This window comes from Syngnathus floridae, chromosome 18 (genome assembly GCF_059516105.1).
Source record: "Syngnathus floridae isolate MCC-2025c chromosome 18, RoL_Sflo_1.0, whole genome shotgun sequence".
In the NCBI taxonomy this organism is placed as follows: domain Eukaryota; kingdom Metazoa; phylum Chordata; class Actinopteri; order Syngnathiformes; family Syngnathidae; genus Syngnathus; species Syngnathus floridae.
The window spans coordinates 4,976,253-4,994,632 of NC_142430.1; the positions used below are offsets into that span (position 1 = coordinate 4,976,253).

Consider the following 18,380-nt stretch of genomic DNA (forward strand, 5'->3'; position numbering starts at 1 on the left):
ATTAGCGTCAATATTGTCAATATTACCAGGCAATTTTTTTTTCTGTGAAATGACAACTTTATTCTCAGATTTTTTTATTTTTTTTTTAACTGCTGATTAGCCAATGTGTGTCGACATGATGCTCTCTTTACGTGTTTACACCGTGATGTTGTTGTCTGGTTTTGGGATACACACAGCTGTTGGGGGGGGGGGGGGCTTGTTACCCTTCGTGAGTCACACTGAGGCAATAGATGAGGTCACACTCGTCGGGGCCTTACATGGCTTTTATGTAGTCTGGAGACGACTCTGTATGTCCTCCATCATCATTAAGTGTTGCCTTTTTCTCTTCACAGCTATTCTGTATTCATCTGATGGTGATCAAATGGAGACCTGAAGAAGAAAAAGGATTAGCCTGCTGGTGCCCTTCGTGACCCGACAGCTCTCTGGTTCATAGCTGTGCTCCCTCAAGGTGCCATTTTTAAGCCATTCCATACATGAGCTCATCTATTTTTGTCGTTTTGGATTTCATGAGGTAAGAGCATGCCACTCTGTCAATTGCACCTTCGGCACATTTGATAGATGCTCACGTGACTTGCAGAGCCGTCTCAATAAATCAGAGTGCTGTAAAAAAAAAAATAATAATAATTCAGTTGCTCAAATAAAAAAAATATTAGATTATATTTTAGGTGATTTTTTTTAGATGAATTTTGACTCACGTTTGTGTTGAGAATCCAGTAGCAAGTAGTCAGTTCATGATAAGGAGTGTGATAATTTATTGGATCAGGCTAGGGATCACAGTACCTATTAAATCTGCATTAACACACATTGTCACCGCCTCCCATGTGAACGAATGGAAATCAAATGTAGTGGCCAATGATGGCCGTGTTGAGGCGAGGCCGGGGAAGGAAAGTAGGTGAAGAATGCAACAAGAGGCAGCCTTTTGTTTATGCCGCCGTGACTGACACCCACATGTGTCGGCCTGCGGGAAGCCAGCTGGCGATAAAATAGCCAGTAGGAAACTTGGACCCGGAGACAGATGGGTAAAGTGGCCTTCGGGACTTGACACGCATGGTGGAAGATATGAAAGTCGACTGGCGCGAGTCACGGAGGGCGGTCGTGCGGTTCACCGCGGTCGACTGTTGCATGAATTGGACTCCCAATGAAAAATATTATCAATGTGATGGAAAAAAAGTTGATTGGATTTAGGTATTTATAAAATGGAATCATAACAATGAATTTTCTTGAGTGCTTAACCTCAGTAAGACTCATTGAAGGACTTTTTTTACATTTATCAGCTGTTCTTTGTCTGATTTTATTTGTTTATTTATTTGTTCATTTATTTATTTGTTTGTTTATTGCCTCACCGCTGCGACGACTACACACTTGCAATATTATCTACTCAAGTAATCAGCAACACTCGAAGTAGTACTTGAGGAAATCAGGGCAGTCACAGAAGATTTACTCGGCATGCAGTTTTTGATCAGCGCCATCGTCGTCTTTGGTGAGTTCAATTTCATCCCAATTTGATTGTTTTTGCAGGGAATATTAATAGTCATAAGATATGATCAAAAGCAAATTTCAGCGTTTGTATTTTTTCCAGTAAAATTAGTTCTGTGTAGAAAAATGTAAACTTTTGATTGTGAAATTTGTGAACTTTTGTAATATATTTTTATTCTCTTAAAATTGTCCAAATATTTCACATTTCTTCTTGTATGTTATGCGTTACATTTCCTATTATTTTGACTCATTCTTTTGTTGCATCTTACTCAATTTATCCATCCATTGATTTAACAATATGAAATCAATTATGATAAGAAGGTGTCAGGTCAGGCAGGGGAATTAATGGGGTCCTGACACTTGCATGGCTGTTTACAACAACAGCCACATGGCATGCCAAGTCTAAAATAAGCACGTGAACTTTTGTTGACCTGTGTTGTCCTTTGAGCGTTCATTCCACCGCACCCCGACAAACGCAGTAATCATAATTTTGCATTCTTAATTAAAGAAAGTGCTAAATTTTGGAAGCAGCACCTTAATGTCGTTTCTGTCTGCATGCATTTTGTGACCCGATCACTATTCGTTGCAGAGACACTGCTGACGAGGGTGATGGGAAGTGGCGGAGGCGGCGCGGAAGCCAAAGAGAAACTGGGTCAGTCATGTTAGCCGCCTTGATTACAAGTTTTTTTTTTTTCTATGTAAGCATGCGTGTGTTTATTGGTTGTTTCTCCTTTCAGAAATGAAATACATTTTCATTGGATTGGGCCTTGGCCTTTTTTTGACTCTTTTTATTAGCATTTGCAAGTACTGCATCATCAGGAAACACATACAAGACAGAAGGTAAGCTACGATTTAAAAACTGTAACCCGAAAAGTGTTTTCTGACAAAAATGTAGGTGACCCGTGACCTTTAACATGATGTGACCCCGACATGAGTGGCATCTGAAGCAAAGATAAATAACATGAATATTTCTCAATTTCTTTCGCTATAGGTCTGAAGACCACAGTACTTTTATTCGGATGGGAGGAGCTGCGTCATTTGAAAAGAGATTAAAAATAAGACAGCAACTCAACAGCGTATAATTCCGTGTGCCTTGCCGTCTTCTTGCTCTACTGACACTCATATTGCAGCCTCATTATTTGGCAGGAACTTGCACAAGGAAAATAGTTGTCTGCCACAAGGGGACAGCATTACACATGGAAAACTTTTAGAAGATTGCTACGTACATATTGATGATTGTTAGTTTTGTTCAAAATTAAACATTGATGAAAACTTTGATGAGACATTTTCAATGTGCAAGTTGAAAAGCTTCATTTTGAAAACAAAAGTTTGTCATTTTGTGGCCTATGAAATGTGTTCAAGTGAGTTGAGTCTCACTTAGACAAAAGTAGTGCTTTGTTGCCATCTTGTGGCCTCTAGAGGCAATTATGAACCTCTATAGGAGAGCGTCCGTCATTTGCATAAGTTGTAACCTGCAAATAGTCTGTAATCATCATTTTGTCTTTTTTTAAAAAAACAAATATTGATCATTATTAACAATATCATGATGCAATAACTTCTATTTTAACATTTTCAAATGATCACTTCTACACCATTCCCAGGAAATCACAATGTCCCATCACTTGTGAGCTATTTTTGACCTTTCCACAGGCTCCTCATGTGGTCCTTTGGGGTCACAGATGTAGCCCAACTTATTTCTCAGCCTAACCAAGGGCCACACACAATCTCAAACTAATTCACCCATTGCCACCCCCTCCCTTATCCAAAATAAAAGCCCTGAATGAGAGCCACGCCGACCGCTCTGTACAGCTGGAAGTGTGATTTTCTCGGCCGCACACACCCGCCATCCTACGCAGGAACTCACGTTTCCCTCACGTTTGCCAGATGCAAAGAACGCAAGCGTGCTCACCTCTCAATAGTGTCGGCATGTGTGTGTGTGAGGCAGCACGGGGGGAGGTTCTGAGTGTTTCATATTACACTTCCCTGTTGGATGGGAAAAGGTGGGGGGGGGGGGGGGGGGGGACGAGGAAAAGGAGGCGGAGGAAACTTTGGGCTCCTTTTCCTCAGAACCATTCAACTTTAAAGTTAATGGAGGCTGCAGTCGTGGAAAATGGTCTGCTCTGTGGTCTTTGCTTTCCTGATTCAAGCTCTGTTTGGAGGTAAGAATGATGCACAAATGTTTGCCTTTGCAGAATAGATGCAAAAAAAATTAAGAGTTTAAAATGAAAAACATAAAAAATAATTTTCAAAATATTCTGATGTCGCCAGAAAAGCGACGGTAGTTTAATTTAAACAGTTGCGAAAAGTAATTGAAGTTGTTTTGATGGTGCATTGGTCGGAACATTTCGAATGTTTCTGTCTGTAGATAGGAAAGTGAATGCCTGTCAGACTAAACATGCACTTTGACCTGTAAAACATTTTACATCAAAACTTGCAATGAATGTCATAGTTTAGATGAAAGAATGATAATTCCAAGTGAGTTGAGGAGCTTCATTTAGACTTTGGCGCCATCTTGTGGCCATTACAAACAAATTTGCACTTAAAAATCATCTGGCCAAAAGTTTGTCATAAAATTGTTATTTTTCTTTTGATAGATTTGTGTTCCGCTATCAACGTTACCATCACGCCGTCCCCCTTCACGGTGGTCCAGGAGGGCCAAAACGTCACACTCTCGTGCGTCGTGTCCCAGCGACGTCGCAATTCCGCCTTGCCCGTGGTCAAATGGACCTTTCTGCCGGCGGGTTACGACAATCCGGAAGACGAACTCCTCATCGCCCGGGTCAACATGAGAAAAGCCCGCTTCTATGGAAACTACACCAAGAGCTTCTCGTGGCCCAAGATGAAGCTGACGGTGGTGAAGCAGGGCAAGATCTTTGACTTGCTGATCTTGAACGTGTCCGAGAGGGACCGAGGTCTCTACATATGTCGGGTTCAGGAATTCAAAAAGCAACAGGATCGCTGGAAGGCTTCTTACAACTCCACGGCGACAACTGAACTCAGAGGTGAGAACCTTAAAGAAGCTTTCCATCACCCAACTTTCATTTTCTTAAGAAGCTGTGGTCGTTTGTTGCTAGATGAGCTCACTGCATTCATCATGTCGGGGGCGGCGACTTCGACAGCTATTTCAGTCACCGCAACAGAAGCATTGTCAAATGTTGTTTTGCTAAAACTTCAACCACATTATTTTACTCCACAGCCATTTTCTATGGAGCTGCAGATGTTGCTAAAGAGCTCCCAGATGCGTCGAAGCCGTTTGAGGTTTTTACGATGAAGCTTTTCTGCACAGTGTTAAATCTGACTCCATTAGTAAAAAAGCGATAAAGATGACATTGTCCACGTTGCCATGCGAAACATCTGGGAATCATTCAAACGTGATAAATATATTTCCCCGCAGGTAAAATGCATTTTAGATGCCGCTGGTTACAATCCAGGCTGAATATAGAAGGATGATCCACCGCGGCAGTAAGTTGACAGGAGATCAACTTGAAGTATGACCCAAAGGCAGTGTGAGGTTTTAGTGGCACTTTTGACTGACTCACAGAGCGGAACGGATGACACATGTAGCACAGAAGCCTTTTCACTTTTATTCAAATGAAAAAATTCAAACAAGGACTACAAAATTATTTTCAACTTTCATACTTCCTCCCTGCAAAAACACAAAATGTGTCTCCGTCACCACATTTTTCCATGGACGTGCGATCCCATGGGCCGTGACTTTCGGAACCGAGTGACCGTGTCTCAGGCCAAGTCTGGGTCGGGCCTACACGCAGACCTGAACGCTGTTGACATTGGCCACGTCCGAGAGTTTCCTCCCAATGTAGGACACGAGAGTGCAGACAGAAATTGGACAAAAATGTCGCAGGAAGGGGAAGCCTTCGGAATTATCATATGGTACTATTTTTTTTTTCTTTGTCATGTCGTATATAATTCCCGGAGTCCCTGTGGCCCGATGACATCAGGTGCCCAGGTGTTTCCTCATTCGGTGTCTCACAAAAAAAAAAAAAAATGGTTGCACTAACAATAATAAAGACAGTTGATTGTTTGATCGCTGTGTTCAGTGGATGATGAATGCATAGACTCATCAATTCATCAGTGTACAAATGTTAGCCTTGTTGTTGCCTTCCTCAAAAGAGCCTTGACTGTCTTAAATGAAACTCTGTTCCTCGAATGGTCGACTCATTCATTCTGGTCTAATGTCGTCGTTAAAATAGAGGGCACGTTCTAAAATGGCCATTGAAGCAGTTTAGTCCTAAAGCCAAGTCCCTAAGAACCGAACAAGTGTTGTCTCCAATGTTGTCTTTGCTGTTTTATTCCACGGAAGTGTCAGTGTCAGTGTTTTCATTGTCACTCACAAAGCCGTCTGTGCACGTTCCGTGGAATTCGACGAAAATGTTCTGTGCGATATTCCCGTGTGGAAACGGCATGATGCCCATTGAAATGTTGAATTCTGGATTTTCATTGGTGCGGTCTTCACTTTGTAGGCTGCTTGCATCGCTGCCACTGTCTTCCGTTGATGCCTCGCTGTCGTCGTTATTGGCTTGGTTGTCAACGTTGATATCGTCTTCGTTGGCCTCGTTGTTATCATCTTCCAGGTTGGCGTCGAGGTGTTCGACGCTGGCGTCACTGTCATTGTGTTCAGTATTGCCATCGTTGTCTTCACCATTGTCATCGTTATCTTCGTTATTGCCGTCAATATTGGCATCACTGTTTTCAATATCACTCGTGGGGTTATGGTCGCTGTCCTCAATTTCTTCAATATTAGCATCATTGTTTTCAAGATTGCCATCATTGTCTTCACTACTAGGATTAGCGTCAATCTCTTCACTATTCCCGTCACTTTCATCTGCTTCGGCATCGTTGACATTATTTTCATGGTCGCCGCCTGGTCTTGGAGCCACCCGAAAGGAAATGGTGATCTCCTCGTTGGAGACGCAAACATTGACTCTGAGGGCTCCCATGTTTGGTGCTCCTCGTCCTAATCTTCGTCGGAAACGGCGGCCTATAAGATTGTTGAAACACGATATGCTAATTTAATTTACTTAAAAGTTGTTGCTAAGCAGATAAATACTTACGAATTGGACCGTTGTGTTGTCCGTCGCCTTGCACTTCCATTTTGTCTGAAAACAACCAACAAATTAGCTGTAGTGACAGTAGTGGGCAAACGAAGCTTCAGATTTGCTTCATGAACCAGTTGTAGTTTTTTTTTATTTTTTACCCCACCAGTTAACACTGTTGTACTCAAAACATATTGAATAGACTGCACAACTGGACCCCACACCAAAGCCACCGGTCTATAAAATGCCTGTTTATAAAGTAGTCGTTGGTAAAATGTATATTTGTCATGCAGCTCCTGCGCTACTTGAAGCCTTATCATGATGGTTTCACAGAAATGTGGCCAGTTTTAAGATCAAAGTTGTGGCATTGTGACTTGCTCCACAACAGTTGTGCAGCATCAGCTTAACTGTAACTCTATGGCATCATGCGCTATTTGTTTGTAACACTTTCATGAGATCATCTCGTATGATCATATCATTGTGATGAAAGTGATGTCATCGTATACAACCGTCATGGTGGCCTGGACACACGCACAATTTGCAACACCTAGCGGACACCTTTCTTTGTCATATTAATATGAACCCACAAGTTCTACTACTTGCTAAATGTAGCAGTAAATTTAGTCTGGCAGCAAGGAAGCCACAATGATGACTATAGGCTTTCTTTTCTCACTGTGTGTTTTTTTTTCTCCCCTTCCATGTAGTACATGTGTTTCCGGCCACCGAGGCCAAAGACAGCTTGTGGACTTTGTTTGAAGGTAAGTTATTGTAAAGTATGAGTGTGTGCGTCATAAATAGTCCAACCAAAAGGAAATACTTTTTTTTTTCAGATGTTTACCTTTGTGCTGTGCTCATTTGCTGCGTGGGCCTGCTGTGCATGTGCATGTTCACCGTGACGGTAACTTGCCAGTGTATACAGAGGAAACGACGGTTAAAAGGTCAGCAGACAGAGACATCACTATGACCTCAAAATCTGCATTAGTTTGCAATTCACGTTTATTTTTCACTTGCTATTTCCTTGTAGATAATTACCACTTGGTCCGAAGCTCTAGGAATAGGTAAGTATTGCCCAAAATGTGGTCTTGTGAAATGACAAGTTAAATAATGGCTACCGTATTTTCCGCACTATTAGGTGCACCTAAAAACCTAAAATTTTCTCAAAAGCCAAGCAAAAAAAAGCAAAATTTTCTCGGTGCGCCTTATAGTCCGGTGCGCCTTATACATGGACCAAATTCCTCAATTTATACTGGCCTGAAGAATTGTGTCATGAAATAAATCATAAGTGACCCGCTGAAGACTATGAATCAAAAAGACTATGGATCATTATTTTGTGATTATAAAGTAATTTGTTGTGTCTGAAGTTGAAATAAAAAAGATAAAATGGAGAAGGATTTGATTTGGATTAAAAATCTGACATGATGCATTAATAGTCCGCCTTATAGTCTGGTGCGCCTTATATAAGGACAAAGTTTTAAAATGAGCCATTCATTGAAGGTGCGCCTTATAGTCTGGAAAATACGGTACTATGGTGCATCTTTAGGTCAATTTTAAACTTACAAAAAAAGTGTTCACCTATTTTCTAATGATGCCCTGGATTTTTTCTTTAACTACAGCTCAGGAGAAACCGTTACCGGTGTGGTCAATGTGTCCCCTGCCTTGACCAAGAAGGAGAGAAGATACAGAAAGAAAAGGAGCAAAGATTATTACCAAAAAGAAATACCACCAGAGATTCCAGCAAAAGGTATCAAATTTCAAAATGTTTTGGTTGTCAAGCTAATATGAGTGTAAAAAAAAAAAAAAATTTAGTGCTTTAGTTAGCAAATTTGAGTAATGGCACTTTAAGCTAACATTCTCAATCCAAGCAAACCACATCTCGGTTGCACTTGGTAATTAGCCGACGGAATGCAATCCATCAGATCTATCTCTGTTTTGCTCTTTTCCTACATTGAGAACATTGAAAGACAACTCAAATATGAAAGATGATGGCACGTGACTTTAAGGTTTGCGGCCGAAAATGCTGATTGTTGCTTTTTTTCCGGAACCGCAGCTTATTGTTCTGTTTGACGCTGTTGCTCGTTTAAACACATATTTGCCCAAGGGAAGAAAACAAACCCCAACCTTTATTTCACCCCTCCAGTTCCCATTGCAGACAAAGCGAGGAAACCTAAACTTTTAAAACCACAACCAAGGAAAGTAGTTTTGGTGAGTACAAATCACATTTTCAACAATGTTCTGCTGATCTGCATCATTTTTTTTTTTTTTTTATTGGTGCCAAATGATGGGAAAACCACCCAGTAATCACTTCCATTTGTTTTTTTAATCGCTATTGTGCTGGATGGAAACCTTGTGATTTTATGACTGATACCAAATAGGCCAAAAATAACTATGATTATTTTATTGACATTGCTTTCTTCCATTGCAATCACTTATGAGTAGTGCAGTTATGTCATTTTTGTGTGCCATTGATTTTTGCATGCTTCCTTCCTTCCTCAGCCAAAGATAGTGGAGGAGAATCTAACCTACGCAGAGTTGGATCTGGTCAAGCCAATCCCAGAAGCAAAGGCGTCTCGGAATGGCACAGTATACGCTCAGATACTTTTTGGGGAGCAGCAGCTATGAAAGGAGACAACAATTCTCGACTCAGTTTGCCTTTTTGTAAATATTTCTTTTTTTTATTTATAGTCTGTGTTTTGATAGAAAATGCTGTCTTTGATTTCACTTTTCAATGAGGGGCAGTTTGGCAGACAAACAGTGGAACTCCCGAAATGCATTATTTGTGATGATTGCATCTCCATAAAACTATTGCGCCACACTCTTACATCTAGTGGGTTCTCATTAACAAAAAAAAAAAACTGTGGAGACAGACACAATAAACACAAACATGAATGTGACCTAATGTAATTCATGTGATTTGCTTCCAGTGTGCCCAGCCTTATCTCGCCACGCAACATCTGTGCAGCGTCTGTTTCTCGGTGTCACGCTGCAATTTACGCTCGCCACAACTCAAGACACTTGATATGAAACTAGCGATTAGCCCTTAGACTGCAAACCTCACACTGTCAACTTTGTCAGCTGCTTTCATCTTGTGTTTTAACAGCCAATTTAGCTGCGACGTGCACAAACGCAGCAAAACAGGCCTGCAGCTACGCGGTGGCAACGACTTGACATTTTCCTCACTTTGCATTGTAAAAACATTGACGCATCAAAAAGACACAACCCTGATCAAACTATAACTTCAAGTAATCGTATTTCCTACCCCTATTGTCAATAATTTCAGCTACATCGCACCCTCTTCTTCTTATGCTATAATTTAATAGCAACCCCCCACCCCTGACAGGAAAATGAGTCCCATATGTGGCAAATCTCAAATAACCGACTGCAAGTGGGTTAAAAAAACGGCACTATGTTTCAATGCAATCCAACTTGGCTGTGGCCAGAAAATGCATAAAAAGACACATTTGAAAATTCTGCATGTCCAACGCAATTGTATGGAACACATGATACCAAACATTAATGTAAGTTTATTTGAAAAACTGAAAAAGCTCAGCATGATGCAAAGCCAAGTCCGACATTTATATTTGAAACGGTGAGGAACTGATTGTCTGACAAAGCGATTCTCCACATGTGAGGACAAAATAACGGACTTCACAGACATCCCTTTGCTAGTGATGTCACCGGTTCAAAAGAGGAAAACAAAACCTATTGTTAGACAAAACCGCTGCATGTCTCAACAACCATTATGCCTCATGTCCTCATCTGCTCAAACAGCATATCCTGTGCGGTGGCACAAATGCACAGATTGAGCAGACAGAAAGCAGCATAATGAAAGCGTACAGCGAAATCACAAGATGGAGGAATGAGATATAAGATCTGTCTGCTTGTTTGATTTGTCGACTTTTCTGTGGATCTCAAGGCCAAGTAGACTAAAGAGAAACAGATTGGCTCACATCAAGTCTGTAGTATCAATGACATCATATATGCACAATTACTTTTCGAGCCAAAGTAACAAATGGTCTTAGAGATGACTGATTTTATGAATACTGGCCCAGTTTTTGCTTTTTTGGCCAAGGCATATAGTTTGAAGCCGGGAAAGCCACAACTATTTGAAAGCTTAGACGAATACATGAAGGGCTGTGTCCATGGTGCCGGTTTTCCTAAATATGTTTGGCAGGCTATAATTCTTCTTGCCCACTTGAGTTGTTTGTTTGGACTCAAAAGGCATAAACAATAGTGTGCTGAGTTACAAAGGCCTTGTGACCATTTCTGGAGACGTTCGTATGTTGATCCCGAGTGCCTCATTTTGTTTTCTCTGTGTGTGCAAATGCGGAAGCTGCGACTAATTTCTGTGATATATATGATGTGAATAAATACATTTAAAGTGTATACATTTAATCAATTTATTTCAATTGAAATAAGGAAGGTACAGACAAAATAACATGAGTGCTGATAAAAATACTGTACAGCAAAAATAAAAGAATAAATTGGTTGATTGGTCAATAAAACAAGTCATTAACTTAAAAATACACTTATATTAAAAAGAATACAAGAAAATAATTGTCAAATTTTAGGCAGACTACCATTTTTACAAAACTACCCTTAAATCTAATGTTTAAATTTTCAATCATGGCTGTATGGAATTCATTTAAATAAATCCTGGGGGAAGATGTTTTTTTTTTCTTTTGTATGAAGGCATCTTCAGAATTTTTGGTTGAACTTCCTGCATTCAGCATGTATTAAATGCAACCTTTATCCGCCAAGAGCGCACTTCAAGCAAGTTAGTGGAAAAAGATTGCCACCTAGTGGTAAGATGGTGTCACTGTCTATCACTGTCTGTGACAACCTCCGGGAATCCCAAGGTTGCCCATTACTTTAATTTCCAGGGTTAACCGAAGCAGCTACCTAACAGGTCACCTGCTGGCGCTAGCGTGCAAAGCGCCGTTGGACAAGCAGGAGAAGAAGGTTTTGATTGGCGGACGTGACGTCAGGCTCTCAAGTGAATTGAAGACCGGTGTGCACGGAAGGAGTCATTAAATACAGGTGAAGCAAAATGGCGTCCTTTCGCGTGGCCATTTCGCAGGTAGGTCTGCACACGAGCGAATGTTTGTCGTTTGCTGCCGTTTCTCACGATGCCTTTTTGTTTGTTGCAGGATTTTCACACTTTAGGACCGCTACGGCGTTTGAGCAAAGCACAGTAACGTCACAGTTCACTTTGATTTGCTGCAGGTAGCAAGGTGGGCTCTTTGGTTTTTCTGCCATTATTTCGAATGTTTTGTTTTTGTTTTTAACGCTGGCCAGCTCTTTTTTTTTTCTTACCCACGTGGTGGTTTTTACTGCAAATGTTTGTTTGACAAATTGTCGCGTTTCTTGGTTCTGTTGAATATTGACCGGTGTTTTATTCGACGTTTTCATGCAAACTTTTGAATGTGCTTTTTGCCTAACAGATTTTTGCGAATTCTTATCAAAACCAAATATTCGTCCACTCTCGGTATTTGTCTACTCCAGGTTGTGACAAACTCATACCGAAAAAAACGTTTGCAAAAAATGTTTACTTCCGGTTTCCGCCCGTACGCGCCCTCTTTTGACAGCTGAGCTCCACTCCGCCTATTTTGGACTGCAAACTTGGACCGTCTTTGGACTTGAGTTAGGTTGCGTTTGGATAAGAAAATGTCGCGTCATTTGCACTTGCGTCGCTAATCTAAACTGCCGATGAGTAATTTTGAGGCTCTTTGTTAGATGTTAATTGGCTTTATTCTGTCATAATGGCGCAGCTCGTGCTGCAGGTAGGATGCTGCAAAGTATACAGCGGATAAGAAAATCTCCCGGCTTGTCCACTTCCATTGCCAGGAGTGATTTTGAATAAATTTTATTTGGCCATAATGGCGTTGTTCGTGTTGTAAATACAAAGCTGCAGCTACATGCAACACTCACCCCCTGAAACTGCCAGTTTAATAAGTGTCTGTTTTAACACGAATATGTACGCAATTTCTGTTGACATTGGCTTTTTATTATTTTATTTTTTTTTTGTAGCCATAAAATGACTACTGCAGCTTTCTTATACAAAAAGTGAGCAGGAAGATTTCGAGGTTTCAGTGAGGATAGAGATAATGCACTTCAAAATGAAGTGAGTTCATCTATGGCTGTCACATTCTCATGGAGATTGAAGTTACCAACACACACAACTAATGGTGATGCGTGATTTGCAGGCTGGAAGAGAAGCCAAATGGCATGAGGAAAGGACCAATTCCACACGCAGTCAAGAATCAAGCAGCACGCAAAAGTTGACGTGAGGGGATCATGTGACCAGGAGGGGGCAGTGTGGAGCTCTAGGACGCGCTTTGGTTATGGGTGCAGCACGCAAAAGTTGACGTGTGGGGATCATGTGACCAGGAGGGGGCAGTGTGGAGCTCTGGGACGCACTTTGGTTATGGGTGCACTACGGAAAGGTTGCAGGAGTGGACAGCGTTTGGGGGTCTGATGGTTGGACTTGCTTAAGAGGTGCACTGTGGTTGTGGTTTGTCTGGATCCAGAGTAGCGTTGTCTTGTGCTAGGATTGCCATTGATGGCGCATTTGGGGGAGGACGTGGTCACGTGGATGGACAAACAAAACTTTGACGTGGAGCCGAATTTCCAATTTTGCGGTATGACTTGTTGACTATTGCAACATTTTGTCTTTTTCTAACCTACCACTGTCGTACTTGCGTTCTTTGTTCTCCCCTCGTAGGGCGGCGTTGGAGCAAGCCGGTCCCGAATGTCCAGTTTTGCAATATGACTTGTAACATTTTGTCTTTTTCTAACCTACCACTGTCGTACTTGCGTTCTGTGTTCTCCGCTCGGTGTAGGGCGGCGTTGGAGCGAGCCAGGCCCTTATGGACACAACTTCATTAAACACTCTAATCAATCACAACATTTTGCGCTTAATATTTTGTGCTACTGCTACAAAATGGTGTGTTCATTTTGAAGGTCATTCATGTGGTGTCTTGATAAACCTGACCTTCACACAGCAAAAATGAGGATAAACTACTACTGTATGTCCGCGTCTGAGTGAAATTTTGAACAGATGATTTGACTTGTAAACAGCGTATCTTAATATTTGCACAGGGTGACCAGGACAATTAACAAGTGACCGTGTAGCTGAGTCCACAATCCAAGGTTTTCAGGTTCTCCAGAAATCGCATCTTCATAAGACATAAAACAGTGAGTAGACTCTATTCAAGATTTGAAAAGTTTCCTCCGAGGAGGCTTTTTAGCATCTTTCTCCAAACTCACCTTTGCATGCACATCACAGTCACTGCAAAAATATCCAGATTTAGGAGAATCAATACACTCGACACTTAATGCTTTAAAACACAGGTAGGCTGCCCGGCGCGGTCCCCTGAGCGCATTTTGGTATTGTAAGCGAAACAGATCCCTTTCCAAAACCTTACTGTGCCAAAGGGAAAATGAGACAATATGAATTCACTGGCCACAATATTGGGAAATTATTTTTGAATGTAATGCAGCTTTTATCAAATTTGGCAAGCAACGCGCACACATCCGGACTTACCCTGGTTTTGCCATCCTAGTGAAGAATATAAGCTTTCCAATTCTTCAGAAGACCGGCACCCATTGATCCTTGCTTTATCAAGAACGTTCTTTTATAATCTGAAACCTTATCCGACTTGTTTGACCAGCATGCGGGGCGTGAAATATTTTCCTCTCCCGGGAGGGGGGGGTATCAGAAAATAGTTGAGAAGCACTGCCCTAGAGCAGAACACATCCAAACAAAAATGCCACAAAAAGGAATGGATGTATTGTTTAGTGAAATGATGATACATGTATCATAATTTACTCACATTTAATTTGTGTAAAATTTGGGCCTGTTAAGTTAAACACAAAGCTAAGTTAAAGTTAAGTTAAACACAAAGGTGCTGCCATTGATGGATGGATGGATATAACTGTCGCCTTTTGCTACAGTTCAAGACCCAAGACTCAGCATCTCTCTTTGTCTCTATGATAGAAACAGGAAACTTGACATTTTCTTGCCGCTCCATCTGAGAGTGTAAAACTGTGGTCAGGCATGTTTCTACGAATTGTCTCGGTAGACGTTTTCTTTTTGCAGAGTTAGAAGCTGGTAGCTACGTCACCTCTCTCGTGACCCAGTTGTAACCTTTCTTTTCTGTAGCACAACATAAAAAACAGCAAAGCCAAACAGCAAGCATATATTGCAGTCATATTGCAGTAAGCATTGATTAGAGAACGCATGATAACATATATACATTTTTCTAACAGAGATTAAAAAAGTGTGTACACTATCCTTGCATATTTGATTGCAATGGCACCTCTGGCCAGCCATGCATCAGGCTCCTCTTCATCACATGGCGACTGCTTTTTTTGGGGTGATTACTTCCTTTGCACCCCACTCGCCAATCCCGGGTCTCATGGCCTCCGTCCGCCGGCTCTTCGTTTTGTGCAGCTTCTCTTCCACCTTGCAAAACACAAGCAAAAGTCTCGCTTGCGCAGTCGCTGCGCCATTGCTTGCCGTCGCTGCGCGTTGGCACTCAATCAAGGCTGCACAACATATTGGAAAATCAGTGATATGGCAGTGTTGGGCCAGACTATTGCCTTGTGCAAAGTCGTGCAAAAACTTGGGATGAAATAACCTATGAACTATAATATACTATTTGAATTGAATGTTATCAGTTAGATGTTAACTTGCATCAATGACTTGTCATCTTTTAAAATATTTACAGTTAGGCAAGAAAACAGCTTGTTTCATTTGCCACATGAAAAATAGATCTTTCGTTTCTTAAAGTGCATGTCAATAAAATATACCACCATATGGCACTTCTCCAATACACATGCAGCCCTACACACACGTCACCATCGGTGTCCAAACGGCAGCCTTGGGGCTATTTGCCACAAAAGGCCATTGGACACGGGCCACTAGGCGAGTGCCAAAATAAGACATTACCGGCGTCATAAAGTATTAAGATACGCTGTATACAAGTCAAATCTGTTCAAAATTTCATTCTCAGAAGCAGACATACAGAAGTTTATCCTCATTTTTGCTGTGTCAGATTTATCAAGACACGACATGAAAGACCTTAAAAATGAACACCGTTTTGTAGCAGTAGCACAAAATATTAACACTAAACAAAATCTCACTTAAACAAAAAGTGTTTAATGAATTTGTGTCATAGAATTCTAAATTTGTTTCAGTATGAGGCCCTCAGACGTTTGGACACTACTGGTGTGAATTAAAAAAAGGAAAAAAAAAACTCAATTTCATGCGTTGAAGCTGCGCAGGTCGACGCCTCCAGGGAAGCGGGTCTCCCTCAGAACCCGGCCGGCTGCAGGATACTTCAGAGTGATGCCACAGCGGTCCGTCCACTTCTGATCAGATCGTGTCGCGTCCCGGACGCCATCTGCAGAAACAGAAACAATGTCAGAAACTCAAAGAGCACCCCAAGTTGGAGGTCACTTGCTTACTTGATCACAGCGGCTAGCTATTCTTGGTTACCTTCGCCGGGTCGGGCCGTGCATCCCCCGTTTTGCGTCCAGCCTGCAAAAGGCAGAACATGCAATGAGTTGTGCGCTACTCGCATTATTATGGTCTGAGCACCCTCGACTCATCGTGGACCGACTCGCTCCAACCCCGCCCTACACCAAGGGGAGAACAAAGGACGCGAGTTCAACAGTGGTAGGTTAGAAAAAGATACAAAATGTTACAAGTCATTGCAAAATTGGACATTTGGCTCCATGTCAAAGTTTTTGTGTTTCCGGCACCTCGTGGACCGGCTGGCTCCAACGGCACCCTACACCGAGGGGAGAACAAAGAATGCAAGTATGACAGTGGTAGGTTAGAAAAGGACAAAATGTTACAATAGTCAACAAGTCATATCGCAAAACTGGACATTTGGCTCCACGTCAAAGTTTTGTTTGTCCATCCACGTGACCACGTCCTCCCCCAAATGAGCCATCAATGGCAATCCTAGCACAAGACAACGCTACTCTGGATCCAGACAAACCACAACTACAGTGCACCTCTTAAGCAAGTCCAACCATCAGACCCTCAAACACTGTCCACTCCTGCAACCTTTCCGTAGTGCACCCATAACCAAAGCGCGTCCCAGAGCTCCACACTGCCCCCTCCTGGTCACATGATCCCCACACGTCAACTTTTGCGTGCTGCACCCATAACCAAAGCGCGTCACAGAGCTCCACACTGCCCTCTCCTGGTCATATGATCCTACACGTCAACTTTTGCGTGCTGCTTGATTCTTGACTGGGTGTGGAATTGGTCCTTTCCTCACGCCATTCGGCTCCTCTTCCAGCCTGCAAATCACGCATCACCATTAGTTGTGTGTTGGTAACTTCAATCTCCATGAGAATCTGACAACCATAGATGAACTCACCTCATTTTGAAGTGCATTATCTCTATCCTCACTGAAACCTCCTCGAGATCTTCCTGCTCACTTTTTATATAAGAAAGCTGCAGTAGTCATTTAATGGCTACATAAAAATAAAAAGCCAATGTCAACAGAAATTGCGTACATATTGGTGTTAAACAGACACGAATTAAACTGGCAGTTTCAGGGGGCGAGCGTTGCATGTAGCTGCAGCATTGTATTTACAACACGAACAACGCCATTATGGCCAGATAAAATTTGTTCAAAATCACTCCTGGCAATGCAAGTGCACAAGCCGGGAGATTTTCTTATCCGCTGTATACTTGCAGCATCGTACCTGCAGCAGGAGCTTCGCCGTTATGACAGAATAAAGCCAATTAACATCTAACAAAGAGCCTCAAAATTACTCATCGGCAGTTTAGATTAGCGACGCAAGTGCAAAAGACGCGACATTTTCTTATCCAAACGCAACCTACCTCAAGTCCAAAGACGGTCCAAGTTTGCAGTCCAAAATAGGCGGAGTGGAGCTCAGCTGTCAAGAGGGCGCGTACGGGCGGAAACCGGTAGTAAAAAATGTTTGCAAACGTTTTTTAGGTATGCGTTTGTCACATCACCTGGAGTAGACAAATACCGAAAGTGGACGAATATTTGGTTTTGATAAGAATTCGAAACAATCTGCTTGGCAAAAAGCACATTCAAAGGTTTGCATGAAAACGTCGAATAAAACACCGGTCAATATTCAACAGAACCAAGAAACGCGGACGATTTGTCAAACAAACATTTGCAGTAAAAGACACCACGTGGGTGAGTCAAATTTTTTTTTAAAAAAATTATATAATATATAGTATTTAATAACTCCTTCCGTGCACACCGGTCTTCAATTCACCTGAGAGCCTGACGTCACGTCCGCCAATCAAAACCTTCTTCTCCTGCTTGTCCAACGGCGCTTTGCACGCTAGCGCCGCTAGGTGACTGCTTTGGCAACCTTGCAATCATTGCAGAACACATCGACTTCAGGTGCCCCGCTGTCGCCATCTCCTGGTCACCTTCCTATAAATTTACAGCCTGCTCGCTTCCTGGTCATGGTCATTGATTTTACTGTAAATAGAGTTGGACTCAACTTTATAAATAGGACTATTACAGTCCATGCTTTTTTTGTTTAACATGTTTTTAAAAATATATATTTATTTATCTATGTGTATATCTAAACACATGTATGCATGCCAAATCCAACCAGGAGAATAATACGCATTACAATGCTTCTGTGCCAGACTCTGGAGGTGTAGTGAGCTCCAAAAGTGGGTGGGCTGTTTTCTCATAACTATCATCCCCAAAAAGCCCTTAAAATCACTACAGATCCTTTTAGTCACCAACAAACTTCCTTCTCTCACTATGAATAAACAAAATACATAATGCATTATTTTACTGCACCAGCATTGAGGGAATCATCAAATAAAAAAGC

The 18,380-nt window shown here is 41.8% G+C and overlaps 2 protein-coding genes and 3 long non-coding RNA genes across 8 annotated transcripts; 2 read left to right on the forward strand and 3 right to left on the reverse strand.

The window, feature by feature from the left end:
• Window positions 1–238: 238 nt before the first annotated feature.
• On the forward strand, window positions 239–9,421 carry vstm4b (V-set and transmembrane domain containing 4b). 2 transcript variants are annotated; one of them, XM_088359065.1, is made up of 11 exons: window positions 239–511; window positions 1,384–1,480; window positions 2,066–2,128; window positions 2,272–2,316; window positions 4,071–4,478; window positions 7,235–7,288; window positions 7,361–7,468; window positions 7,555–7,588; window positions 8,144–8,271; window positions 8,668–8,732; window positions 9,024–9,421. In XM_088359065.1, exons 2-11 carry the CDS (start codon window positions 1,447–1,449, stop codon window positions 9,147–9,149), a joined length of 1,065 nt encoding a protein of 354 aa, XP_088215191.1. In that variant the 5' UTR covers window positions 239–511; window positions 1,384–1,446; the 3' UTR covers window positions 9,150–9,421. The 2 variants fall into 2 exon arrangements, with proteins under 2 accessions (XP_088215191.1, XP_088215192.1); XM_088359066.1 differs by lacking the exons at window positions 239–511; window positions 1,384–1,480; window positions 2,066–2,128; window positions 2,272–2,316 and adding an exon at window positions 3,511–3,635.
• On the reverse strand, window positions 5,041–6,928 carry LOC148382408 (uncharacterized). The gene is made up of 2 exons (XM_088359068.1): window positions 6,549–6,928; window positions 5,041–6,475 (listed from the first exon to the last, which is right to left on the reverse strand). The coding sequence occupies exons 1-2, from the start codon at window positions 6,586–6,588 to the stop codon at window positions 5,784–5,786; spliced, it is 732 nt and encodes a 243-aa protein (XP_088215194.1). The 5' UTR covers window positions 6,589–6,928; the 3' UTR covers window positions 5,041–5,783.
• Window positions 9,422–11,271: 1,850 nt separating the features above from the next.
• On the forward strand, window positions 11,272–15,794 carry LOC148382409 (uncharacterized). 2 transcript variants are annotated; one of them, XR_015853875.1, is made up of 4 exons: window positions 11,272–11,607; window positions 11,678–11,761; window positions 12,558–12,651; window positions 12,734–13,434. It is a non-coding gene; the product is annotated as an uncharacterized LOC148382409 (long non-coding RNA). The 2 variants fall into 2 exon arrangements; XR_015853874.1 differs by lacking the exons at window positions 12,558–12,651; window positions 12,734–13,434 and adding an exon at window positions 13,629–15,794 and having other exon boundaries at window positions 11,280–11,607.
• LOC148382410 (uncharacterized) lies at window positions 12,554–14,156 on the reverse strand. The gene is made up of 3 exons (XR_015853880.1): window positions 14,074–14,156; window positions 13,797–13,953; window positions 12,554–13,705 (listed from the first exon to the last, which is right to left on the reverse strand). It is a non-coding gene; the product is annotated as an uncharacterized LOC148382410 (long non-coding RNA).
• On the reverse strand, window positions 15,517–17,909 carry LOC148382411 (uncharacterized). 2 transcript variants are annotated; one of them, XR_015853873.1, is made up of 5 exons: window positions 17,805–17,909; window positions 17,395–17,532; window positions 16,925–17,021; window positions 15,999–16,844; window positions 15,517–15,934 (listed from the first exon to the last, which is right to left on the reverse strand). It is a non-coding gene; the product is annotated as an uncharacterized LOC148382411 (long non-coding RNA). The 2 variants fall into 2 exon arrangements; XR_015853872.1 differs by lacking the exon at window positions 17,805–17,909 and having other exon boundaries at window positions 17,395–17,798.
• Between the last annotated feature and the right edge of the window lie 471 nt (window positions 17,910–18,380).